The 25629-nt window shown below is 37.4% G+C and overlaps 4 protein-coding genes across 12 annotated transcripts; 2 read left to right on the top strand and 2 right to left on the bottom strand.

The window, feature by feature from the left end:
* Positions 1 to 304: 304 nt before the first annotated feature.
* Positions 305 to 8782, bottom strand: RhoGAP5A (Rho GTPase activating protein at 5A). 5 transcript variants are annotated; one of them, XM_022084583.2, is made up of 8 exons: positions 8321 to 8782; positions 7979 to 8032; positions 7687 to 7885; positions 6508 to 6980; positions 5320 to 5571; positions 3834 to 3971; positions 3245 to 3350; positions 305 to 2067 (listed from the first exon to the last, which is right to left on the bottom strand). In XM_022084583.2, the coding sequence occupies exons 1-8, from the start codon at positions 8343 to 8345 to the stop codon at positions 1893 to 1895; spliced, it is 1422 nt and encodes a 473-aa protein (XP_021940275.1). In that variant the 5' UTR covers positions 8346 to 8782; the 3' UTR covers positions 305 to 1892. The 5 variants fall into 5 exon arrangements, with proteins under 5 accessions (XP_021940275.1, XP_021940299.1, XP_087203990.1 ...); XM_022084607.2 differs by lacking the exon at positions 8321 to 8782 and having other exon boundaries at positions 7841 to 7885; XM_087347864.1 differs by lacking the exons at positions 7979 to 8032; positions 8321 to 8782 and adding an exon at positions 7164 to 7252 and having other exon boundaries at positions 7687 to 7817.
* Positions 3828 to 9879, top strand: ND-MLRQ (NADH dehydrogenase (ubiquinone) MLRQ subunit). Of its 2 annotated transcripts, none has more exons than XM_022084644.2 (3): positions 3828 to 3897; positions 9383 to 9529; positions 9649 to 9879. In XM_022084644.2, the coding sequence occupies exons 1-3, from the start codon at positions 3856 to 3858 to the stop codon at positions 9706 to 9708; spliced, it is 249 nt and encodes an 82-aa protein (XP_021940336.1). In that variant the 5' UTR covers positions 3828 to 3855; the 3' UTR covers positions 9709 to 9879. The 2 variants fall into 2 exon arrangements, with proteins under 2 accessions (XP_021940336.1, XP_021940329.1); XM_022084637.2 differs by lacking the exon at positions 3828 to 3897 and adding an exon at positions 9113 to 9272.
* A 153-nt stretch (positions 9880 to 10032) lies between these two features.
* Ppcs (phosphopantothenoylcysteine synthetase) lies at positions 10033 to 20543 on the top strand. Of its 4 annotated transcripts, none has more exons than XM_087348579.1 (6): positions 10033 to 11242; positions 15836 to 15966; positions 17356 to 17453; positions 18243 to 18457; positions 18546 to 18731; positions 18838 to 20543. In XM_087348579.1, exons 2-6 carry the CDS (start codon positions 15938 to 15940, stop codon positions 19012 to 19014), a joined length of 705 nt encoding a protein of 234 aa, XP_087204705.1. In that variant the 5' UTR covers positions 10033 to 11242; positions 15836 to 15937; the 3' UTR covers positions 19015 to 20543. The 4 variants fall into 4 exon arrangements, with proteins under 4 accessions (XP_087204705.1, XP_087204657.1, XP_087204611.1 ...); XM_087348531.1 differs by lacking the exon at positions 10033 to 11242 and adding an exon at positions 15244 to 15329; XM_087348485.1 differs by lacking the exon at positions 10033 to 11242 and adding an exon at positions 15349 to 15460.
* Positions 11363 to 15077, bottom strand: unc-45 (unc-45 myosin chaperone). The gene has a single exon (XM_022084573.2). It carries the CDS (start codon positions 15075 to 15077, stop codon positions 12252 to 12254), a length of 2826 nt encoding a protein of 941 aa, XP_021940265.1. The 3' UTR covers positions 11363 to 12251.
* Positions 20544 to 25629: the final 5086 nt, after the last annotated feature.

The following is a 25629-nucleotide window of genomic DNA, read 5'->3' as shown; positions in this document are numbered from 1 at the left end:
GATTCAAAGAGATTTGTTTTACGCTTTATATTGTTCAACTTTAGAGATGGGCCGACCAGTTGAGCTTTACTGGAGTGTTCAGCAATTCATCTTCCTTTCCTCATCAAAAGACATTTAGGTACCATCAATTTGTATATGTGATTCCAGAGCACTCTATACAAATTCATTGATTTTTGTTTGTTTCAGATGGTGTTTGAATTGCCCATATGGTTCATATACTGAGTGTGTGTCCACGCTCAAAATTACTGGCAAAGGACTTCATGTACTCTAGCTTCCAGATATAGGAATATAAATTAAACAGAGGTATGTTTAACAATTTTAATGTTTTATTTTTTAAAAAATATACATAAAACATTTTAATCAAAATATGAACAAATTTCTTACCTATAGTACCACTAACGAAAGTATTTAAATTTTGTTAGTAATTAGGTGCACTTACAAAAGTTATACACAAAAATGATAACTATATGAATTTAATTCAGTATCTTTTTTTGTATCACAGTAAAGTTCTGATAGGGTTACAATACAGTACTATATATGTGTGTGTGTGTCAGAAGATTCCTCACAGTAATGGTTCTGCTATGACAGATCTAGCTGTAAGCTTACAGGCAGCTAGGACAAACATTAAATAAGACTCATATTACCTGACACATATGCTAATTAAACAATTAACTGTGTAACCTGCATACCGAATAAATGAAACATGCATACATATCATATACGGGGAAGTTTAAATTGATGACCTATCAATCCTATGTATAAAATACTGGAGAGGAAATGTCAGTGGATGTTGATAACTGTATGCTATTTATATTACTGTACATGAATACTTACCGACACAGATAAACTGCAGTAGCTACTCACTACTACTTGTCTCTCTTCTTCCAATAAAGAATGGACGATGCTGCGTTTGATCATGACATTTCAGACTAATAATTTGAATAGTATCTGGTGAATTTGGCAGAGCTAATAACCTTACCATGAAATGTTTTGATACGATGTGCATGGAAACAATAGAATAGAAATGGAAAGACATATGTTGCCATTTTGGCAGGGTTTTTTATGCCTGAGCGTGAAGCTGGATCGTGTGCTTCACTGTCACTATCAAAACTTCCAAATAATAGGTGATAACAAATAACTCATTTAATTGCCTATAAATTATAAAATACATTAAATTACTATGGAGTATGATATTTCAGAGACGAAATGTACAGGCTGGTATCAGTGCATATATGTCTTACCAAAAATGGTATCACAGTATAGTAAGTTAAACACATCTGCATTAATGAGATTAAAGATTAATGAACAAGACAATGGAATGACCTTAACTGTCTGGACTGCATGAAGAGGACATGTCATAAAAAAAGATTAAAATTTGCACATATGACAGAAGCAGTAAATTAGATATTAAAACCCTCACCAGTGCATAAACATAGTGAACTAAACATTTATTATAGAAAAGTGTAGGCTAAACCAGCGTTGGCATATGAAAGAGAAGCCCAAATTATTTAAAAATCAGATGAAAAGAGGTTAACAGTATCAGTTTCACAAATGATAAAGGTTTAACATGAAAATGTTAAAATGTGAGATTCGAGGTTCTCATGGTGGTGATTTGATTTTTCTGTAATCTTTGCAGCCTCTATCTGTGCTGCAGCTAGTATCACTACTACCACTTAAATTTACTCTCCACATTTATATTCTAATTGCGTGACATCTGAATATTAAAAAAAATACTGGGTAAAACTTCACCGAGTATAGTGTTTTTTCAAGCTCATTTAGCTGCCTGATAAGTGAGACTAGAACACTTATGATGAGTCTTATACAAATGCAATAAATACTCTTGTTATGGCAGAGTAAAGACAGGCAAGCCATTGGCTAGGATAAGACAGGATTCAATTGAAGATGGTCTGTTGATGAGTGATCATGGTTTCGAGAGCAGATATTTCATACGTCATGCCAGGCAGGCCACCACATTTAGTCAGATCAGGTGCAGGCATCAGTGTTGGTGCAAATACAGTGCTCAGATTATGAGCAGTCATTTTGTTTGTGCTCTGCTGCTGAATTACCCTGGTGACAAAAGAGTATACATAATTTATTTTTTGATGTCACGCCTTTGGCAAACCAGTTTACAGCTACATCATTAGTCTCTTGCTGGCAGTACACCAACATCAGCTGCCAGAGGATGCCATATAGAATGTTCCTTTCACTCATGATATTAACTGATGTTAAGATAATGAATTACAATATTCCATTAACAGTTTTAACTTAATGTAATACGAGGCGCGTCCACAAAGTAAGTTTCCCACTCGTCCCACAGCTAGCAAACCTTATATTGCGCGAAGCGACTGTGCGTACGTGATAGAGCAATGACGTAGCATGGCGCATGCACTAACGGCACCTCCCGCGTTCTCACAGTAGCATCGTTGCAGCTGTTGAAGATGGAGGTTCTTATTCCAGCTCCCGCCGACTGTGAAGTGCGGTCAGTGATAACGCTAGGCCGCACACGGCTCGACGGACAGCAAGTCTCCTGCAGGAGTTCAGCTGGGAGGTGTTTAATCATTCACCCTACAGCCCGGACCTCGCTCCCAGTGATTTCCATCTTTTCCTACACCTCAAGAAATTCCTGTCCGCTCAGCGTCAGCGTTTTGAGAATGACAGAGAGGCGGAGATGGTTGTCACACAGTGGTTCCAATCCCAGGCGGCAGACTTCTAAGACACAGGTATTCAAAAGTTGGTCCCACGGTATGACAAATGTCTCAATTCCGGTGGCGAATATGTTGAAAAATAGCTGGACTCTTGCTGTATCTGTTGCAATAAATATTTCCATGAAATTGTGTTTTGTTTCTGTAAACGACCCCAGGGAAACTTACTTTGTGGACGAGCCTCGTACATACAGTGATGTATGAAGAGCATCAGTTGTAAGGTCAATGCTAAGCCCATACTGACAAAGCAGAATATCAAAATGCCAATGTAATTCAATTTCAGATTCAAACACTAAATTTTATATGCCATCTATATATAGATAAGCCTGTACTAAAATTCTTCTACACCACGTCACAGCCGAGTGGTTAGCACTCCTGCTTCGTATTCAGGAGGTCCAGATTCCATCCACGGAGTAAATTGTCTAGTGATATACATTGAGGACCAGAATGCATGAATGCCAGTCATGGATCCTGCTAAATGTATTGTTTCTTTCACAGCTGTCCTTTTTGGCACAGATACTTGTTACACAAAGTGTACTAACCTGTTCAAGTGTTCCATTAGGTATTTTAGTGTATTATAATGTGCTGCTGGAAGGAGTGTCAGAGCATCTTTGATTCCTACAATCTGTTTCTCGATAGATTTCAACTCTGCAATACATACAAATTACGAACCGTTTACCAACAAAACACAGCATGACATATCTCCATATATACAAATAAAACTTTGGAGGAGTGCGCTACCTCTCCTGTGTTCCAAAAATAAAGTGTGGAACAGTCTCGTACCCCTTCTACAGTATTTACGAACTACGGAAGAAATCCTAAGTTACATATTCATACTAGCTTTGTCAATTTGAGTAATAGTGAATCCTGAATGTTTCATCAAAAATGTGGAAAAATCTACTAAATATTTATGTGAGTGAGTGATCCAGCATTCTACAAACAAAATGTGTAAAGCCAAATATGCTTTCAGTCCTTCGTTAAGGTTTGCCATAAAAGTTGCAGGCTCAAAAATTGATAGATTTTATCTCCCCTTCAGACATTCTAGGCCTTGCTTTACACAAAGAATACCCAACATGCCAGTATACAATAATGCAAGAGCTTTTGTATTTCTTCCAAATCAGAACAACTTACGAGCAGCTTTGATGACAGCTGGATGGGTTTCGAAGGTCACAAGAGGAATGGGCAGCAATCTCAGGTATAGTTTCAATGTGCCAGCGATCACATTAATGTTTTCATACATTTCTGATCCCACATCTGCCTGATCACCATCTGTAAGATGCAAATATTTCACCTTAGGAATCAAGTGTGGTGAATTTTTTTTCATCTCTTACATTTAAAACAAAATGGTCAGCAGTGTTCAAATCCAAAATATATTTAGAATAATCACAAATCCCTTGTCGTTAACATGCCCTAATGAGCTATCTAAGCACGGATGAAACCGTGCTGTCAAAGAATTTTGCTTTTGGATATTATTTTGCAATTATGGATTCTGTAGTTTATTTTATAGACCTTACTATACAAATAAGCAAAGAGACTTAGGGTACCTGTCTCAAACAAGTCAATCTCTTTTCTGTTTGGTTCATTCTGTTTGAAGTGAATCAGACAAGGCATAGTCTTAGCAGTGACATCCTGCCTCATGACTCCCAGACGTTATTACTTTAGTCCCAAGTTGTCTTTCCCTGAAAATCCCTTTCATTGAATTTACATTATCTTACCAGGGTTTCCTTCTTTAAACTGCGATTTTAATTTGCAGTACACTCAATTACACTTGTCAGTGAATACCAGAGTTGAGTGTTCATGTACAATATGCCCTCAGTTCAAAACTTAAAATGAAGATCAGTTATCCTGACTGAGGTGTGAGGTTCTCACAGTAGTGAAGATGTTGACTGTAGTCTCGTATGTTATGTCATCAGGTGGCCTTGTAGGTGGTTACCAGCATTTTAAGGTGGCGACTGACTTGTAACATTTGCCTGTAATGTAACGTGTTACAAATCGAGCATTACACAAGTGAAGACAGCGAACGGAGCCGCTCGATGCGAGCCGCTCACGCTCGCGGGCACTCCATCGTGTTGTCGGTTTTTTCGCGAATCCCTTTGAGTGTTACATTACAAGTCAGTCAGTCAGTCAGTCAGTCGAGCGGCGTCATAACGAGCATTCACGAGTTCTTTAGATAAGAGTAGCGTATTAAATGAAACAAAGATAACACAACCTCCACGTCCGACATATTGAATGAAATGAATGGAGCACACATGAGCACAGTCGAGCCGAGCGTTCAAAAAGAGCATTCGATACGCCTCACCAGTTGTGGTGTAATGTAACATGCTCGCCGCGAATGTTACATTACGAGTAAATGTTACAAGTCAGTCGCCACCTTTAGAGGAATGTATTGTCTGTACCTTCGTGATGAACAGGACCACACATCACCACAACCCAAAAGACCACAACTTAATATTGTGACAGGTTTATTGTGGCCTTTTTTAATCCTTCTACACAAATTCACGGAAAGTCCCTAAAAATAGGCTATGGCCATTTCCTTCTACATCCTTTCTAATTAATCTTTCACAATGAAGCAGATAAAACACTTTTTAAACGGACCAACAATCAATCACTCAGTTACCTTTGTCCAGTGCAAGTTTGAGTGTTTCTATTTCTTCAGCAAATCCTGACACTCTGTACAACCCTTCTGCATCCAGTCCTCGCCTTTCTATTTCACTGATACACTTATCAACCACGAATGGGCGAGCAGTCCTGTGAGCCTTCACCAATGTCGTGAGATCAATTCCAAATACCCCACGCAGTTGTTTCAAGTCTGGACAGCAGTCACAGGGCACCTTTTCGGAACATTTGCTATGTGCACTGAAGCCACAGTCTGAAAATGAAAAGTGTGGTATTTTAAATAACTCAGATTTCTTTCGATCTTAAAATGAGAACTCTAATTCTGCTTAACATGAATTTTTGCAATAAAAGCATCTGTACACTTCCACATTAATTTAATGCTGCAGTGATCAAATTCTGTACTATTTCATTAACAACTTTGAAGAAATGTGACATATCAGGTTTTAATATGAAATGCTGTAACAAATTGAACATTTCAATAAGAATAGAATGAAGCACATTCAGAGTAATCACAGAGACATTTTCTAAGCTGAAATAAAATCTTAAAAATGTCCTCACATATAATATTTTAAAAGAATTCTTATGGTCCCTGTGAGTTGAATATGCATTGTATTTCATTATGGATGTACATATTACAAAGTATCTCCTTAATTATGTTTTATAATTTTAGTTTTCTTTTCCAGCATGTAGTGATGAAATGAAATTTAATTAATATCAGTCTGGTCCTTGTATGGTATTATCTTAAATGAAAACTCCAATGGGCTGGTCACTGAGTAGTGTGTCTAGTGGTAACATGTCTACATTCAAACAAGTTTTGTGGTCCTACATTTCCTTCACCATTGATGAATTTAAAATATCTCAAATGCTGTAAGTTGACCTCAGTTATATGATGACTATGAGACAGCAGTAATGCATGCATACATAGAGTGGTCATAACAGTGTAATACCTGTGCAGGTAAGACTCGTGGGCAAACTTACACACAAACTATTATGAGTACAGATTACAAAATTATACTTTTTAACTGACTAAATTATGCCATGTGGTGGGTTTTGTCCTACATGAAAATATTCATTTCCAGAATAATTATAATTACTTCTCAGATGCTGAATTGAAGAGAACTTGCTAGTAGTGCCATCAGTAATTAAAACTGTTTCCTAGAAGAGAATAAGATTTGCAAAAAATAAATACCTTCACATTTGACTCCTTGGGCTGTGAATCCCCACAGAAAATTTCCACAGAATTCACACCAGTTCAGGCCCTTAAATGTATGTATTTTAAAAGCATGGGGTTTATCATAATCCACTGTTTCAGAAATAAGTCCTTCACAAGTAACAGCTTCTGTAATAGATTCGTCTTTGGTGTCTAGCTGTGGGATTTCTGAGTGTTTTACTTCCTTTTGAAGGAAGGAATCTGTTGCTGTGGTGAGGTCAGCCCTTCTGCTAGCCACAGCTCTTCGTTTCAGTCTGTTAAGTGTCATATAGGGACTCTTCTCATAATTATTGAAACTATCCATCAGTTCAATGTAAGGTGCAGCATTTGCTTCCATGTAAAGAGTAACAAGTCCATCAGCCACCAACTCGTGCAAGGAATCAAAACGTTTATCCTTAACATAATGTTGCCCATCATAATAAAGTTTGTAGTGTTTAATCTTGGTATCAAACCTGTCAAAATCAAGAGAACCATGGAATCAGAATAACATTTCAGTATCCAAGTTATCCTCTCTTAAAATATACTGTTCACATGACCTTTACCATACATGCCGATTAACACAGATTGCAACTGGCATATAATTAAAATCAAAAGCAGGAGCCGCAGACTGCAGGTCAGATTGCCATATGTCTTACAAATGATCCAGTTTATCCTCAGACTTTTGGAACATGCAGATGTAAAGTCTTCAATGTATGTAGGTTCAGTCTGAGTTGCTTAAACACTGCTGCTGGAAAAGATACCAGTTCAGTAGGTGACAAAAATCATGAAGCACTTGGAATCTTGTGGGACAATACAGGCAAGCTCATTTCATCCAGTTATATGCATTAATCCTGATGGTTAGAGGTATTCTGAGGATAGATGTATAGTAATGTAAGGGCAACTTTGTATTCAGTGAATGAGTAGTGTTTTAAGATAGCTGTCTTCCGGGTTATAGTACTATGCAGTCTGGTAGAGGTTTACCAATGTTTCAGAGGTACTACCTGCCCCTATCATCAGGGTAATATGATAATTCAGGCAGCACAGACCTCTGAAATGTTGGTAAACCTGTACAGACTGCACAGTTATTATGGAGCAGAACTCCATGTACAATGATTTTCAGTTATTTTGTATGTGTATCTGTTCAAGTAATACTAATCTTCACTTACATAAATGTCATACCTGAGTGTTAAAGTATAAAATCCACTGTTCCCTCCACTCTGTCGAACCAAATATTCACCTTCTTCCACTAAAAGGGCTGATGCATCAAGATGTGATATTACACCATGAAATTCTAAACCATAATATTGTGGACAATTTGTAACGTGATGCTTACATGCAACTGGCCTGGGACGTGGTGCTTCCAGCTGGAGGCGATACACTGAAAATGAAAATGTAAACAATAGCATAGAATTTCTGTAATATAATGGTTATATTACATATACATATATTAAAAAGGAGGGGATAAACTCACAATTTGGATTCCAAACATGTTGATGTGGTGAGCCTTGATCTTGGACAGGACTACCTGAAATAGAAGCGGCAACTAAATTAGAATTGTGGTTCAAGTATAATGTACAAATATCTCAGAAATTTGGTAGTGACAGTACTTTAATGATTCTAGCGATTTATATCTTTGTCTGTTGGACTCTGAACTTGCGGTCAGTGAGTTGTGAAAGTGATTATTGTGGAATTCTACCGTATTTAATGGTTATAAACCTAATTTAAATCAATATCGAGCTTGCAATTTCCTATAATATAGTAGGATAATGACCTTTTGAAATTTTTACGTTAGTATTGAGTTAAAATTAACTACCTTCTTTAATTTCTTGCCAGTTCATTTTTTAGTTTCTTCTTTTGCATTTACATGTATATTTTAACGATTTTTATTTATACATTTTTATAAATTCAACTAGGCACAGAAATAAATAACACGCTGGCGGCACCGTTTCTCAAATAAACAAATCTTTATTCCTTTTATAACTAGGCCATCTATGAAGCGAACATGTATCGCTGACATCTGTGAGACTGATCCAGGTGCGTAGTGCGATCGGTAATAATGATAGCTTAGCTTCAAAATTTCCCACATTCGGCGCTACGTTGAAGAGTCGTACAGGCCTGTGTTTTATTAACTGTGGTTGAAGCCACCAATGTATCTGTATTATTATTACGTTGTCGATAAGATTGGAAAATTTCTATGGAATGTAAATAAATTCTAATTTCAAGAAATGTATGTTTAGTCCAATGTATGGGTTCAATCCACGCTGTCCTTTCTCCATCTCTGTGAAATTCTGTTACAGGTACGAGCACAAATTGCGTTACGAATGTGTGGAAAACAAGTGAGATTTGAGGTTAATTCCATGAGATGATGCCTTGGATGTCATTTGTAATTACTAATGGTTCGTTGAAACACTTTCATGATAATGGAAATCTACCTTAAGGACACAAGTAATCGCACATTTATTCAAAAATTCTAGGAAGTACTGTATAATAGTTAAAGTTATTTATACAAATACTGACAATTATGTAACGATATCCGGAGTTTTTATGAATACTTATTTGTATATATTAAGAGTATCATAATTTTGAGCATATTCTCTAACGGACCTGATTGATTACTTTTGCCAGGAGTCCTCTGTGACCAATGGTTCATCTGTTCGTTATTACCTTGTACGTTGTGTAAGGAGTACTCTGCTTCGGAAGTAAATCACGAAATTATTCTAATCATGAAGGGTTTTAGCCTCGCAAGTATGAAATCTCACCCTTCTGTAAGTGAACATATTTCCTAGTGTAGATATGTAGTAGCGACTGCAAAGTTCTCTTACTGTGGAACTTGGTTGACCTTCGCTGTAAAGCAATGTTGCGATTTTTGTTACAGCTAATTCCACTGTACGTGTGTGTGGCGTTAGGATGCAGTGGAGCAGTGCTGTATACCATAAGATTAGCCGTTCGCAGTCCCGAAGTGTCTTGGAATAAGAAGTCAAATCCTGAGCCTTGGAATGAATATGCCAACAAACAGCACAAGGTAAAATCGGAATGTACTTCTGACATGTTATTAGCCCTCATTGCGTTGTTTTCTTAAATTTTCATTATTAACTTTGATGTAGCAGTTTATTTATCTGCATATTTATATTTCTGTTTCAGTTTTATTCTCCAGTCAGAGACTACTCGAATATTGAAAGCCCTGCCCCAAAATATGACTAAAAGCAGTAAGCATGGCACATTTTTCTTGTAGGAAAATGAATTTTAGGAACTACTGTTCACTTGTAAAGGAAAATATTAAATATATGTGCATATTATAGTGTATGATAATACCATCTGTAGGTGTCATACTTCTGAAATGTAAATAAAGATTAATTTTCCCAGTTCCATTCAGCAATGCTTCAGAATGTGATACTCAATTTATCTGGTGAGTGTCCTTTCATCTAATCCTATGTTTCCAAAGTGATATGTCATAATGTTTTTAAACAAATTATGTATGTGTTCATCATCTCATCATCCTCAGTTTGGTAACCTGATAAATGTTAATGAAAAATTAAAATTATGACGATGTATCAGTATGTAATGTTTGTCCTCTTATTTTCTGGTAGGTCCAGTTCTTAGCATTTTATTCTTGAACACTTGCTATAGTACAAAACAGACTTCTTAAAAGTTAGAGTATATATTGGTTGCTGTGCAGGATTGTATAACAAAAAATTCTGAGGCTCTGAACATTATCCTATATATAAACTACATTTATGTATGAAAGATGATACAGGGCAATTTTTGAGATGTGTTTAATGCACACACTCGCTTTCGTAAATACAATAAAATAATCTATTTTACATATTTTTTTCAAAGATTTTAAAATTTATTTATAGAATGAGTTGTTTGGGTTATTACATGTGAAATATTTTTCTTTCTAAAGGTGGTCCTTGCATCACCATATTTCATAGGTTCAAACATTCATATACATTCTCTAATTTTGATCATAATTTTTGGATTGGAAGTTCATGGTATACATGCCTCTCAATTTTGGCAGTCACTGTACTGAAAGTGAAGTAAGACGAGTTGGTTGTGCAATTTCCTTATTTATACAGCAACTATGTAATAATTCACACACCAAATATTTCTAAATCCAGTTTGAACCATTTGGTTAAATGAATTGATTTCCCAGATGCCGCTGATGATGACCTCTTGAGGTTGAAACACGTATGGCAATAGTGTCTTTTTTATAGTGTTATTAGTTGTATGTTACTTATTTGATATTCTAATACACTACACGGTATGCAAAGTTTTAAGATTATTTGGGACTTGTTACCTTTTTTAATGGATATACTGTAAAAAAGCAGCCTACTTAGTTTTAAATTTGTTAACAAGTGTAGCCCACTTTTAGAATTAACAGATGTTCATACTTGTGTTACTGGAAAATTTTTTGAGCTGTATAAAAGTTTAGAGCCATAGTCTTCATTTTTGGTGACAACATTGTTAGTTTCAAATCATATCTTCATTTTGTGCATTGCAATAGTTATATAGTACAATGCAACTTCTCCCATTTAATAACATATATGTATCTGCACATAAAATAGTATGGGAAATCTGTACATTTAACATTATTGCATTTATGTGCAGTGTAAGAAGTAATACAAGAACTGAATCCTGCAGTACACCAAATTTGACAGCTCTGGGCTCAGAGATATAACATGTCTCAAAGCTTTTTCATCATGATTGACAATTTCAACGACTGGGTTCTGCTCAGGTAAATATGACTTGAACCATGGCTACTACACCTATAATACTATAGTTACTTGAAAGAAGGAATGAAAGCTGAAATCGTTTGACAGCACTAGGTTACAGGGAATTTAAATGGCACAGCAAATTGTTGTATATAATACAATCTGTTTATTACCATGACATAATTAGGAACACCACAATGTACAGTACGAGACCCCTTGCCCATAAGTTTTGGACCGAGACCGTCTAGATTTTGAATCAAATGTCATTGCCAAAAGTTGGGACATTTGAATTATCATAGAGGCTTAAATACTGTTAGTGACTCCCCCCCCTGAAAAAAACATTACTACAGGTTTGGACTACATGGCAATAGGCAGTTATGTTGACACTATAAAGTTTACAGCTTATCTCTTGGATGTGGTATTGTCTTTCTGTGGGGTTTTATTGGTTCTGTGATGGAGCACTACCAGAAGATGCACAGCAGAACATTCAGATGATGCAAGAAAAGGTGCATGCACATGAAAAGTGAAGTTAAGGCATTCCTTTGATTTTTATAAGATATGGCACAGACTGCATTAACATGAGAATTCTGAAAACTGGATTTCACAGCATTTTATTTTAATCATGCATATGTAATTTTTTCATGGTATTCTGTCTTTTCATTTTGAGAAAATTCTGCTTGGTAGTGAATGCCATCCATACCTGGTGAACTATAAATTCATGAACACGGTATCAATTTTGAATATCAACTGACTTGAGATTTTACAAAAATGCAGCCATTTAAAAATATACTGATTTCATGTCCTCGATATGGATTCTGGTTCTGTAACTAATAATTAATTACACAAAACTCCCATGCTGGAAGTTTTCACAAAACCAAAATGTTATAGGAAGCTGTGAAATGATTACACCGAGACTTATCCCATAATTAATACTGAAATTATGTGACTTCAAATTTTTGTTACATTTTGTATCTGAAAAATTCAGTGACCAAGGTCTTGTATTACTGCATTTATAGGTTACTGGCTTCAGCACTATTCCACATCTTCTTCTTCTTCTTCATGTTCTTCACTTGGCTTTCTGATAAGTTTCCATTCTTCTGCTGCCTTCAGTGCCTCTCCAGCATATTCCCATACTTTCTCTTTACCTTCCTCCTTAATGGTGGAAAGAGCCATGAGAATCTCCATGATATCAGTGGCAACGAGCTTCTCTGCAACATCCTTGCAGCTATGCATCATGTTGTACACAATGACAACTCCCCTATGCTGCAGGTCTTTATTAGGATTTGCCAAAAGCTTATGCAAAATGTCTAACCAAGTCTGTGGTTGAAACACCTTCTTGCATGCCTTTGTGCTAGCTGAAGTGAGAACAGCAAGTGCACCAGCTGCGGCCATGTTTGTTTCCTCATCATCTTCACTGCACAGCAATACCAGAAGTTTGGTGCGATCATTTTTACCCTCATATATCTTCACAACATCAGGAGATGTGATAAGGTTCGTCATCACCTGTGTCGCGGCCCTTTTCAACATTTCATGCTCTTCATACATGTAGTTTTCTATTTTGGGTACACCACCATCCTTGACTATTCTTTTCCTGATAGTTTCATTGACCCCTGCCAAGTTGCACAGTGCCATAAGAGCTTCAAAATTCTCCAGAGCATTACAGTCTAGTGACAATAAAGAGAGGAGCGGACGAATAACTTCAACACTTCTTTGTCCAGGAAACGCAACTTCAGGATTAATGGTAATCCCAATACGAGCAAGAGCCTGAGCAGCTTGTTTCTTCCCCTTTTCAGTTCCTTCCAAAGCCATCGGAAGCAATACCTTTGCTCCACCCTGCTGTACCACCAAACCTCTTAAGTCCTTCTGACAGCATATTGCATTGAATACTCTGGAAATTAGTTCCTTTGTATTTTGACTTTCAGTTTTAGATAAACCCACCAATGCACTTGTAACACCTTCCTTTGCCAGAATTTCGAGTCTCTTAGCTACAAAATCTGGATCATCCAGTTCATGTTCTTCTGGGATATGATGTTTTGAAAATTTTGCAAGTTCCACCATCTCTGGGATCACTTCTTGTTTTTCATATGCATTGGCCAAGTTAACAAGTGTTGTCACACAACCATACACTGCAGACTGATCACCACCCTTGGCTAGTTCAATCATAGCACGAAGGGCATCTTTGTCTTCCACCAGCTTCTCCTTTACATCAGCATCCAAGGTGAGATATGAAAGACCTTCCACAGCCCACCTTCGCATATCACAGTCCTTGGCGGGATTAATCAAGAACCTCCGACAAGCCTCAGCCAACTTAGTTGTAGAACCATCAGAAAATGGCCGTATTGAAGCATCAATGCCTCCACTGCTACCCAATTTACATAAACCAACCAGGGCACGAACACGAATATTGTCATTCTTGGACTGATATAGTTTCTTCAAGATGTCAACTCCTTGTTTGATGATACTATGCACTTTATCTCTTTTGGAAGCTGCTGCAATGATGCATTCACAGGCCACCTTTTGTTGTAGGACATCATCCGTACCAGCCATAACAAGGATCATTTCCATAATTCCTTCCCGAGATACAATTGTATTGCCCACATCCAATGGCCCTAACAGAAGAGTTGTCAGTGCTACAACTACACGCACCTTTGATTCGATGTCTGGTGTTATGAGCTTGTCTTTGATGTAATCATCCACACTATTGAGGAATCGGGCACGAGTCTTATCATAGTACATATTCTCATAAATACGGGCAAGACACACTGATGAAATAGTGCGTGTAGATGATGTGATCTCCATGGAAGACTCGTACTTGTACTCTTCCAACTCACTTGCAACCTCCATAAGACGGCGCAGACCATGGATTTCAACAAGATGCTCAGCCCAATTCAATGCAGAATAGTGAATATTGCGAGTAAGGAGTTCCATAAGAGCATCCCGAGCTAACCCTGAGATAGTGCGACTGGTTGTTGCATATACAAGGCAAGTGAGCATAGTATCTATTTCATTTTTATTCTCCTGACACAATTCTGACTGGGGCTTGCTGTCTGGTTTGTTATCCATCCCACTCAGACTATTGAGAATGGTCTGTATGCAATACTGAGCTGCATTCACTTGCACTTCCTCCCTGCAGTTCAAAATATCTAGGAACCACGGAACACCAACTTCCTGAAGCACGCCTTTTGTCCTCTGTACACAGTTCTTACATAGTTCGCCCACAATTCTCACTGCACTTAGGAAAATTTCCTTATTCTTCTCAACTTTGAGTAGACTACTGATCCTATGTACAATTCCACTTTGGTACATAATTTCTGCACCTACCTTATCACGTGCCAGCACCAGTAAGTTTTTTATTGCAGTTTCCCGCTTTTCTTTCTCCTCTTCAATATCAAATGCATACGTGAACATTTGTGCCACTTTGTTGGTTGTCTGTGCATTCTGTCGTATGCGCTCTTGCACTACCTGATGAAGTCTTTCAAGAATTGGTTGGATAGCTTTATTTCCTGGATCAACTGTATGAATTTGCCGGGCATCACGATAAGCTTCTTCATATTTCTCCAGTGCTTCCAAGGCCTGACATCGTCTGAACAATGCCTTGGGATCATTAGTTACTATGTCAAGTGCGACAGTACAGTCATCGCGCGCTTCATTGTATTCATTTTTCTTGAGATGTACTGCCGCCCGATTCTTGTAATACACTGCTTTTTCTGGTGTATCTTCTTTTGTCTGCTTAAGAGCTCTCGTGTAACACTTGTAGGCTTCATCCCAGTCACCATTTTTAAAAGCTATGTTACCTTTCTCCTTCCACGACTCGGCATCTAAAACAGTCTGATTATCAACTACTGTAGGATTCGTCATCTCCAACTGCTTAATTCACTGGCGTACGTACTCACTTCAGAAGTAATTCCGAACCGTAGACTGTCAGCCTCGTATCGACTTTATAGCCCCAAATCTTGCGGCCTGGAATATTCTAGTTGAAGACCATGCGTACAATCTATTTTTAGAGTTTGTATTTCCTAAAACCCATTGCCCTGACTAATCTATAGTCATCTATTTCTGGAAAGTATGTTCGTGAGTTTCCTCCGCAGTTGGTTACATTGCTATTGAAAGGTACGCATTACCAACACAAGAGAAAGATAATTAAAGTCTCGTATATCGCTTTAGAAAGATGGCATTGATATTGTTTACCTGTTACATAATTGTTATCGTCAGTCTACGCTGAAATCACATCTATGAGTAGTGTATGTGTGTTGTTTAGGAACTTCCCACGTGTATTTACAGATAATACCAGCTTGTATTTATATCGATTTCTACAGTACTTTTATTTTTTCCTTCTTATCACTCGTATATTTCCCGAATTATTGCATTCTATTTCCTTAGAACCGTTATAATCCTGCAGCTTGAAATTAAGATGACGTCCCAGTGGGAAGAGTTTTATGTAACCCATTCGACCCCGGCAGATTATGAAGAAAACAAAAAGAAAATAAATGATTTTTGCCGAAACGTCAGTGCAGAACGGAAGATAGTGTTAGTTACGGTAATAGAATTGTTATGCCAGTGACATAATTTGTCGTTGCAGTAGAAAGTGTTACACTATATGTATATTATATTTGCAGTCTGGTGGTACAGCTATACCCCTGGAACACAACACAGTTCGATTTGTGGACAACTTTAGTGCTGGAACAAGAGGCTCTGCATCAGCTGAATATTTCTTAGAGATGAATTATGCTGTTATTTTTATTTACAGGTTAGTGATTCTGCAATGTAAGGAAGGGAACATATAACAATGAAATGGATGGTGTGGATTTTGGATTCCTTAACTTGGAACAATTTCAAATAATTACAAAGGGCTTTCTGTTATTTAGATTGTGATGCATGACAGAATATCTGACTTGTGTAGAGCTGTGATTCACATTATTATTTTATCCTGTGATATGACTGATGGTTGTAAATTGACTGGACTAAACATTGAGATCAAATGGTTGGTGCACCTGTTTTGTATTTGGGAGTCTGTGATTTAAATTTTGGCTCAGGGACTGGCTACCCAGACATTTTTGTGGTTTCCCTCTGTCCCTCCAGGAAGATTCTTGAATAGTACTGTAAATTAAAGTATGACTGCTTCCTTCCACATTATTCCAACTTATTATTCATTTATCACGCTATCATTCAACAATATATAATATCAGCTACTGACAGCTACTGGTCAAATGAACTATTGTCTTCATTTGAAAAATATATTCTGTTAGCCTCCATATGATGACCACCTCATGTAATGTGAAATGGTGAAATAGAATATATATGAATACAGGCAGACCTTGACTTAGGTAAGGCTTAATTTTCACAAATTGTTATATGAGTTGAATTTTACTGCATTGAAAATTACCATAAGCATGCCCATTTGTCATATTATGCACTTTGATGTTACTCTACAGATAGTAAAAATAATTTAACAGCATGCATCTAATATACCTTAATTTTTGATAAATTTTACTTTAAGTTGAATTTATGTCAATTAAGTCTTACGTAACCTGCTGGAGGGTCTATTTGTTTTTTTTCCTTAAGAATAATTTATTAGATTGATGGCAGAAGAAACTTGTAAAAGAAATTAAGGAGTTGCTAAGAGATTCTGATCTCAAAGAATGGATACTTTACAGATTAGAACGCAATTACCAAAGACCACAAACTAAAACACAAATTGTAATTTTTCTGTTGCATTTAATTATGTAATGTGTCCAACTCCTTACAGTACTGTAACATTGTTATCACATACAAAATAAGAGTGAGTTTACAAATGTGTGTTTTGTTTTCATGTGTGTAGACACTAAAACCAGCACATACGTACTACATTCAGTAACAAGAAGACATGTTTAATTGTAGGATGGCTTGTTCACAATGTATCAATTTCTTTTCCTAAAGTGAATTCCTGATGCTAATAAATTTGTGCAGAACAGAAGTTGTTTAAATCATATTTTTAAAAACACAGAAATTGCAAATATGATACTTGAAAGGTCTGTTTTAATTCCCTGACTATACTGCTATTCCCATAAATCTGCATACTGCTATCCCATTTCTAGGAATACTATTGTTGTATATGTCTGCTTTCTTTTTGAGTGAAATAAGACAAAAATACTTTCAGGTTGAAGTCTTTGGAGCCATTTGTCCGACATTTCATGGGACAAGAGTTCCTTGATATGCTGGATGTTCGAAAAGAGGGAGATGTAACATCTGTGGTGGGTAAGTCATAAACTTTGTGGCCTGAAAATGAGAGTATATTTGGCACCCAACACAAATCATGTATGCCCTTTGTTAGTTTCAGAAATGTTTAGAAGATTTGTCTGCTTTTCACAGCTTGTCAAGTACTGGTAAGTACCAGTAATAATTATTTGAAATTAAGTATGTGTGAAGAAAATATTGAGCTTATAATTCTTACTGGACTGATAAAGCATGAATTACCTACTTTATGATGTAACAGTATTTCATGAATTAGTCCAAGGTTGTGAGAGTAATATTACCTGGCATTTTGGTTTCCAACAGTACTTACAAGGTAAACCAAGATCCTGTCCTGTTTCGTGCAAAATTCTACAGACAGAGAAGCATTGACTAGTGTTCTATGATCTGCTTTTTGGATATGTTAAGTATGTTGCAATAAACAGGCTTTGAATGGTTACATGCTGGAAGTTATTACCTTATCACAGCCACCTGTCCAAGGAACTGTATGTATAAAATACTGGATGAACCAAGTTCTGTACAAGAATCATGTTCATGTTTGGCTCAGTAGATATCTCATATGTTGGCAAAACATTTTTGTCATTCAACTTTATTTTTCATGGTCTGAACAAGGGGATGCTTTATTGCCGTTTTCTTTCAGTTTTATTTTAGAATATGCTGTTAGGAGAGCTCAAATTTAATGCCTGTATGCAACATAAACTTAACCCAGGTTTAAAATAAAACTAACCCGAAAACATATGTGTGAAATTTGTCAAGACATCCTGTGTGTTTTGTATCATATGGTTTCATTTTCAGTGAAGAATGATTGTGTGAGTTCAGTATTGCCTGTACTTACAAGATACAAGTCAGCTAAGGAAGCTGGCCATTTGCTGTGTATCTCATTTACATCCTTGAGTGAATATTTATGGCTCCTAAGGGCTGCGTGTGAGTGTCTTGCTTCATTTGGTTCACGGGCACTTCTGTACCTTGCTGCTGCTGTGTCAGATTTCTACATTCCTTCAAATCAGATGGTCAGTAAGTAAACTGATATCCACAATGCATATTTCTGTAAATGTTTTTCTGTCATTCTAAAAGCAACTGTTTTGCTCTCTTTTTCAGCCAGTGCACAAGATGCAGTCTGAAGCTGGAGCACCAACCATTTCTTTGCAACTTGTTCCTAAAATGTTAGAACCACTTGTCAATTTATGGGTACCTCATGCTTATGTAGTTTCTTTTAAACTTGAAACAGATGAGGGTCTTCTCATCAGTAAGGCTCGTGGGGCACTTGCTAAATATAAGCACAAGGTATATATTTATAAAGTATGCACAAATTTTAATGAGATAACTCATTTGACAGCTGTTATGATTTTTCATATGAAATGGAAAATGTAATTTTTTTGTGTTTTTACAGATGGTGATAGCAAACATTCTTCACACACGAAAACACAGAGTAGTGCTTGTGATGCCTACAACAAGTTCTGAAATTGTATTAAGTTCTGAAGAAATGGAAGCTGGAATTGAAATTGAATCAAAAATAGTTGCAGTACTTGTTAAAAGACATGACTTTTTTAGAGTAGAACCAATATAGATATTTGTATAATATTGTAGTAGGTAATAACATCCTAGTAGGTGAAAGTTGGATATTTTTGTACCATGTTATTGTGTTTTTATATGAAAAAACAAAGAATTTATTTGTTGATTATGTTACCAAGTGGTCTTGTAACTGGTCAGCAATGATTCAGAGGATCATATCTTCTGCCCTGACAATGGAGACTATACAATCCTCAAAAATGATGGTAACCATGTGGCATCAAAACCCAGAAGACCATATTTCACTTTCACATTACCATGAAGGCTTCAGATCTCACATTTGAATATGTTGTGTTATATCTGTTAGCATGCTGATAGGAATCATATCCTACCAATGAAGTATGGAAATTGTCTTCCTCCTTTAAATGATTCCAGGTTATGTCATCCTATCTAGAGAATCTGTAGACTATAATAGAGGTATAACTAACTAACTAACTAACTAGATGGCTTACCGAACCCGAAGGTTCATCACCGAATTAACCAAAGCCCTCCACCGGACCCTGTCCCAGGTTCAACAAAATCCAGTTTCCTTCAACTCCTATCTCCCATAGATCCCGCCTGAGATTATCCTCCCATCTACGTCTAGGTCTCCCCAGTGGTCTCTTCCCCTCAGGCTTCCCAAATAGTGGACCAAGCAGATGGCTTACGGAACCCGAAGGTTCATCACCGAATTAACCAAAGCCCTCCACCGGACCCTGTCCTGGGCCAACAAAATCCAGTCTCCTTCAACTCCTATCTCCCATAGACCCCGCCTGACATTATCCTCCCATCTACGTCTAGGTCTCCCCAGCGGTCTCTTCCCCTCAGGCTTCCCAAATAGTGGACCAAGCAGATGGCTTACGGAACCCGAAGGTTCATCACCGAATTAACCAAAGCCCTCCACCGGACCCTGTCCTGGGCCAACAAAATCCAGTCTCCTTCAACTCCTATCTCCCATAGATCCCGCCTGAGATTATCCTTTCATCTACGTTTAGGTCTCCCCAGCGGTCTCTTCCCTTCAGGTTTCCCAACCAGTACCCGGTGCACACCTCTTGTCCCATCCATGCGCGCTACATGCCCAGCCCATCTCATAATAGAGGTATTCTGTACTTATTTAGTTAGTTTACACTTTTGAAGTACCATCTTAATGACTAACCTTTATTGTGTGGGAACAGGGAATTTACAGACCATATGTCACAGTTTATACACAGTCCAGTTGGCCATGAGTCAGTAGCATATTGCTAAACCATTTTCCTTGGAGTTAAAATCTGGCTTGCAACCCTGTAGTAAGGAGTTTGAAATCCTCTGTGATAAAGGTTAAATCGCCATAGTAGCAGACAGGCAGCCAAATTTTAAATCACAGAACTAACTGAAAATGGTTATCTTGGAATTATTCCTGCTAAAACATTCTAGGCAATTTCTTCAAAAAAAGAATATACATTGCCAAATGTTGTAGTGACTTTTTTACTTTTATAAACGTTGTTTCAGAAAAAAAATGTATAGATTTCTGAAGTAATAAAGTGTGTATATTATACACATAAATGTAAATGTACAGCACTTATTGATTTGGAAATGTTCTTTAACCCACATTGTGGTGACCTCTGAATTAGATTCCTTACTCAACTCCCTGATGATGGATGTAGCAAGGACCTGAAATATCGGTAAACTTCATCCAGACTACACAGTGCAACAACCTGGAAGACAGCCTTCTTCAGAGTCACTGCCATGAAAACCTCAGATCCTACATTTACATATTGATTCACAATATAAATACTTCGGTTTTTGTTATCAGAGAAGTGTTTTGCTCTATTTTGATCAGGAGTTTGGGGTCAGGTTCACACGTCTAGTGATGTGCTTCGCAGTTGTCTGTGTTGAACCTGTGGGTTCTGCTACCAGGAAGTTAGTTTGGAGATAGATATAAAATGTTTATAGTTATATAATATATAGCGCAAATTGTAACATCGAGGAAACGATGAATAGCGCGAAATATTTATATCAATTTTAATTTTTAACATCAATATTAATATAGTTTGTGTATAGACTTGAAGAATAAATATATGTATGAATATAAAATGTTATTTTATTCACTTGTTTAATTAAATTCCTTAGATTATCACTATTCAGTGAGTCATTTTCTCAGAGAAAGGCAATGATTTATTCCTTTGTTTCTGGCCTTATTATCCCTGTTCAGAGAATGAGGTAATGGGTGTTGAGCAGGTTCTAATGCACAGGGAAATTACAAGAGGTTCTGTCCATATTCCTTCTCGAAGGTATCACCACCTTGTCGAAGGCAATCTGCCGGGTGAGGAGGCTTGCGTGCTCAAATGACCCTTAGGGCTATGCCGGCCTGAGCTTCGGCTCATGGTAGGGTCACCCAAGCCGGACAGGTCTAAGGAGATGCGCTAGACTAAGAGTGATACCCTGGTCCTCCAGGTTGGGGGTTGGGTGTAGGGCTAACAACCTTTCACCTTTAAAAAAAAATATGTGTTACGAAAAAATCAACCAAGCCTCGGATCAGGACGGACTCTTTGGCACGACCACGGCAATTGAAAAAGGACATGAGATTTGGTACCTGGAACATTAGGAGCCTCTATAGGGCTGGGGCACTGAAATCAGTGTGTAGGGAATTAGGGAATTATAAGTTAGACTTAGTGGCAGTGCAGGAAGTGCGATGGGAGGGGGAGGGCACGATCCCAGTGGACAATTTTACATTTTTCTATGGAAAGGGGAATGACAATCATCAGCTAGGGACGGGTTTTTTTGTTCATAGCAGAATTAGGGCAGCAGTTAAGAGAGTAGAATTTGTTAGTGACAGGTTGTCTTACGTAATTTTGGAAGGACGTTGGTGCGACATCATTGTCCTTAATGTTCATGCCCCAACTGAAGACAAAAGCGATGATATCAAGGATAGCTTTTATGAAGAATTGGAATCAGTATTTGATACATTTGGCAAGTATCACATGAAAATTCTGCTAGGAGATTTCAATGCAAAAATTGGGAGGGAGGATGTCTTCAAACCCACAATAGGCAGCGAGAGTCTCCATGCACTTAGTAATGATAATGGCGTCAGAGCAGTGACCTTCGCTACGTCAAAAGATTTAATTGTAAAAAGTACAAAATTTCCACACCGTGATGTTCATAAATACACTTGGACTTCCCCAGAAGGCAGAACACACAATCAAATAGATCATGTTTTAGTAGATAAGAGAAGGCAGACAAATGTAATTGATGTGAGATCATTCAGAGGAGCAGATTGCGACACTGATCATTATCTGGTGGTAGCAAAAGTGAGGGAGCGGCTTTCAGTAAGTAGACGAACTAAACAAAATTTTGACACAAAAAGATTTGATTTGAAAAAATTAAGTGAGGGAGAGGCAAAGGAACAATATCAAGTTGAAATTTCGAATAGGTTTCAAATTTTAGAGACAAATGAGGATAATGAAAGTGTGGACATCAACAGGGAGTGGGAAAATGTCAGAAACTGCATCAAAATTTCAGCAAAAGAGAAACTAGGATACTACAGGAGAAAGCAAAATAAACCGTGGTTTGATGAAGAATGTTCAAAATTAATAGATCGAAGGAAGCAAACAAAATTTTAATAGTTGCAGGACCCAAACAAAACAAATGCGGATAATCTATGTAACGTGAGACGTGAGGCTAGTAGAACCTTTAGGACTAAGAAAAGGGAATACCTGAAGGGCAAAATTGCTGAACTTGAGACAAATAATAAGGAAAAAAACATCAGAGACCTGTACAGAGGCATTAATAACTTTAAGAAAGGATATCAACCCCAGACTAATTTGGTAAAGGATGATAGTGGCAATTTGCTTGCAGATCCAATAAAAATTGTGAATAGGTGGAAAAATTTCTTTAGCGAGCTCTTAAATGTTCATAATACTGGTGATATTAGACAGATTAAAATGCATACAGCTGAACTGTTGGTGCCAGAACCTAGCTTAGATGAAGTGGAACTAGCCATTGGGAAGTTGAAAAGTTATAAATCTCCAGGAATTGATCAGATTCCGGCCGAATTAATTAAAGCAGGTGGCAAAGGGTTGCATATGAGGATCCATAAGCTTATTCAGTTAATTTGGGATAAGGAAGAGATGCCACATCAATGGAAGGAATCCATAATTATTCCTATTTATAAGAAGGGGGACAAGACTGAGTGTGGTAATTACCGAGGAATATCGCTGCTATCAACCTCATACAAAATTCTATCCAACATTCTTTTGGCAAGATTAACCCCATATGCGAATGAAACTATTGGGGATCATCAGTGTGGGTTCAGACGAAACAGATCAACGATTGATCAGATCTTTTGCATTCGTCAGATACTAGAGAAAAAATGGGAGTTCGGTGGGACTGTACATCAGTTATTTATAGATTTCAAAAAAGCCTATGACTCTGTGAAGAGAGAAGTGCTATATAATATTCTTATTGAATTTGGTATACCAAAGAAGCTAGTGGGTCTAATAAAAATGTGCTTAAATGAAACCTGCAGCAAAATTCGAGTAGGTAAATATGTATCTGAGACATTCCTCATCAAGAACGGTCTAAAACAAGGAGATGCTTTGTCTCCCTTGCTCTTTAACTTTGCGCTAGAATACGCCATCAGGAAGGTCCAAGGTAGGCAGGAGGGTTTGCAATTGAACGGGACACATCAGCTATTGGCATATGCTGATGATGTTAATTTATTGGGGGACGATATAAATACAATAAAGAGGAACGCAGAAGTTTTACTAGAGGCTGGTAGACAAGTGGGGCTGGAAGTAAATTCAGAAAAAACTAAGTACATGTTAGTATCTCGTCATCAAAAGACAGGCGGGCAAAATTATCTTAGGGTAGCTAATAAATCCTTTGAAAGGGTTACAAAGTTCAAATATTTGGGAACAACAATAACAAATCAAAATGATACTTGTGAGGAAGTTAGGAGGAGACTAAATTCCGGAAATGCTTGCTACTTCTCAGTCCAAAATATTTTGTCTTCCCGTCTGATTTCTAAGAACCTGAAAATTAAAGTATACAAAACAATAATCTTGCCTGTTGTTTTGTATGGGTGCGAAACATGGTCTCTCACTCAGAGGGAGGAACACAGATTGCAGGTGTTTGAGAATCGGGTGTTGAGGAGGATATTTGGGCCTAAGAGGGAAGACGATGGGGCGTGGAGAAAACTGCACAATGACGAGCTTAAAAATCTGTACTGCTCCCCCAGTATTGTGAGGGTGATTAAGTCGAGAAGAGTGAGATGGGCGGGACATGTAGCGCGCATGGATGGGACAAGAGGTGTGCACCGGGTACTGGTTGGGAAACCTGAAGGGAAGAGACCGCTGGGGAGACCTAGACGTAGATGGGAGGATAATCTCAGGCGGGATCTATCCGAGATAGGAGTTGAAGGAAACTGGATTTTGTTGGCCCAGGACAGGGTCCGGTGGAGGGCTTTGGTTAATTCGGTGATGAACCTTCGGGTTCGGTAAGCCATCTAGTTAGTTAGTTAGTTCTGTCCATATTTGATAAGTGTTTACACTAACACCACTTTTATCAATTTGTTATTACAGTGACATTTTTTTAATTTGCACTATACAAATGTCAGTCACACACAACACATACCAAAGAATGGATACTTTATGTTATTTGTTGGTACTGCTTAGGTTATAATATTTTGACTTTATACAGTCCATGATGAGGCTCATCAGTAAGGATTTAATCAGTTAGGTTTTAAGATTTTTAAAAACACAATGGATACAGTCTGAAACAAGGAAAATAGCAATATATAAATCATCACCAGAGACATTCAGAAATACTCATGTCCTTAAATTGCCTGCAATTTATTGCTACAGGTATGTAGACAGTGCTGATGGTTATGCATGTAATTTTATATTTTTGTAAAGAGCATTCAGAATGTGCAAGGAATGTACAGATTCATTTTTTAGTCTTGGTATTGCTGTCAGTAATTACAGAAATATTTCAAAAAATTGAAGAATGTTATGCTCAATGTAAAAATTAACCATCAAAATCATGAGCCGGTGATGACCTCTCAATGAATAAAGCTTTGTGGTGGTATGCAATTTGGACATTCGTAACATCGTAATGATTTTGTTACTATTGCATTTGATTTGACTTTAATATAAATTCAGGACTTTGGCCATCATTGTAAAAGTAAAGCAGTCCCACTGTATGCCATGTAGGCACTTGGGGTGAGAGTTTAGCTCTTACTCATTCTTAACCTTGGCACCAGATAGGGGTGAATGATCAGAGTCATGTCCCATCCCCGCTTTGCCCTTGTGAAAGGAACTGGGCACCCACTGGATAGGAGGCTGGGTGGCCTCCAGTACAGTATGAAACCCTATAGCAATATTTCAGATAATTTTTTGTGTTCAACGGAGAAAAGAGACAGTGGTGAACTGCATATAGAAAAAAGTAATGCTTGTATTCGTGAATAATTAATTTCTTTCACAAACACAATAATATAATGCCGATTGGTTTTTGAATTTCGCGGTGTTATCCCTATTTCCCGCTGTGCAATTGAGTTAGTCAAGTATAAAACCAGGACATAAGCAATTATTATCAACGACCCATAAATGTGGCTGCAGTAAATATGTCTGATATATTATTTCACTTTTTTCAAACGAAT

This window comes from Zootermopsis nevadensis, unplaced genomic scaffold (genome assembly GCF_977971745.1).
Source record: "Zootermopsis nevadensis isolate Lab colony 2312 unplaced genomic scaffold, Znev_1.0 Znev_ptg000001l, whole genome shotgun sequence".
Taxonomy (NCBI): Eukaryota; Metazoa; Arthropoda; class Insecta; order Blattodea; family Termopsidae; genus Zootermopsis; species Zootermopsis nevadensis.
This window is presented reverse-complemented; position numbering and strand designations above follow the sequence as displayed.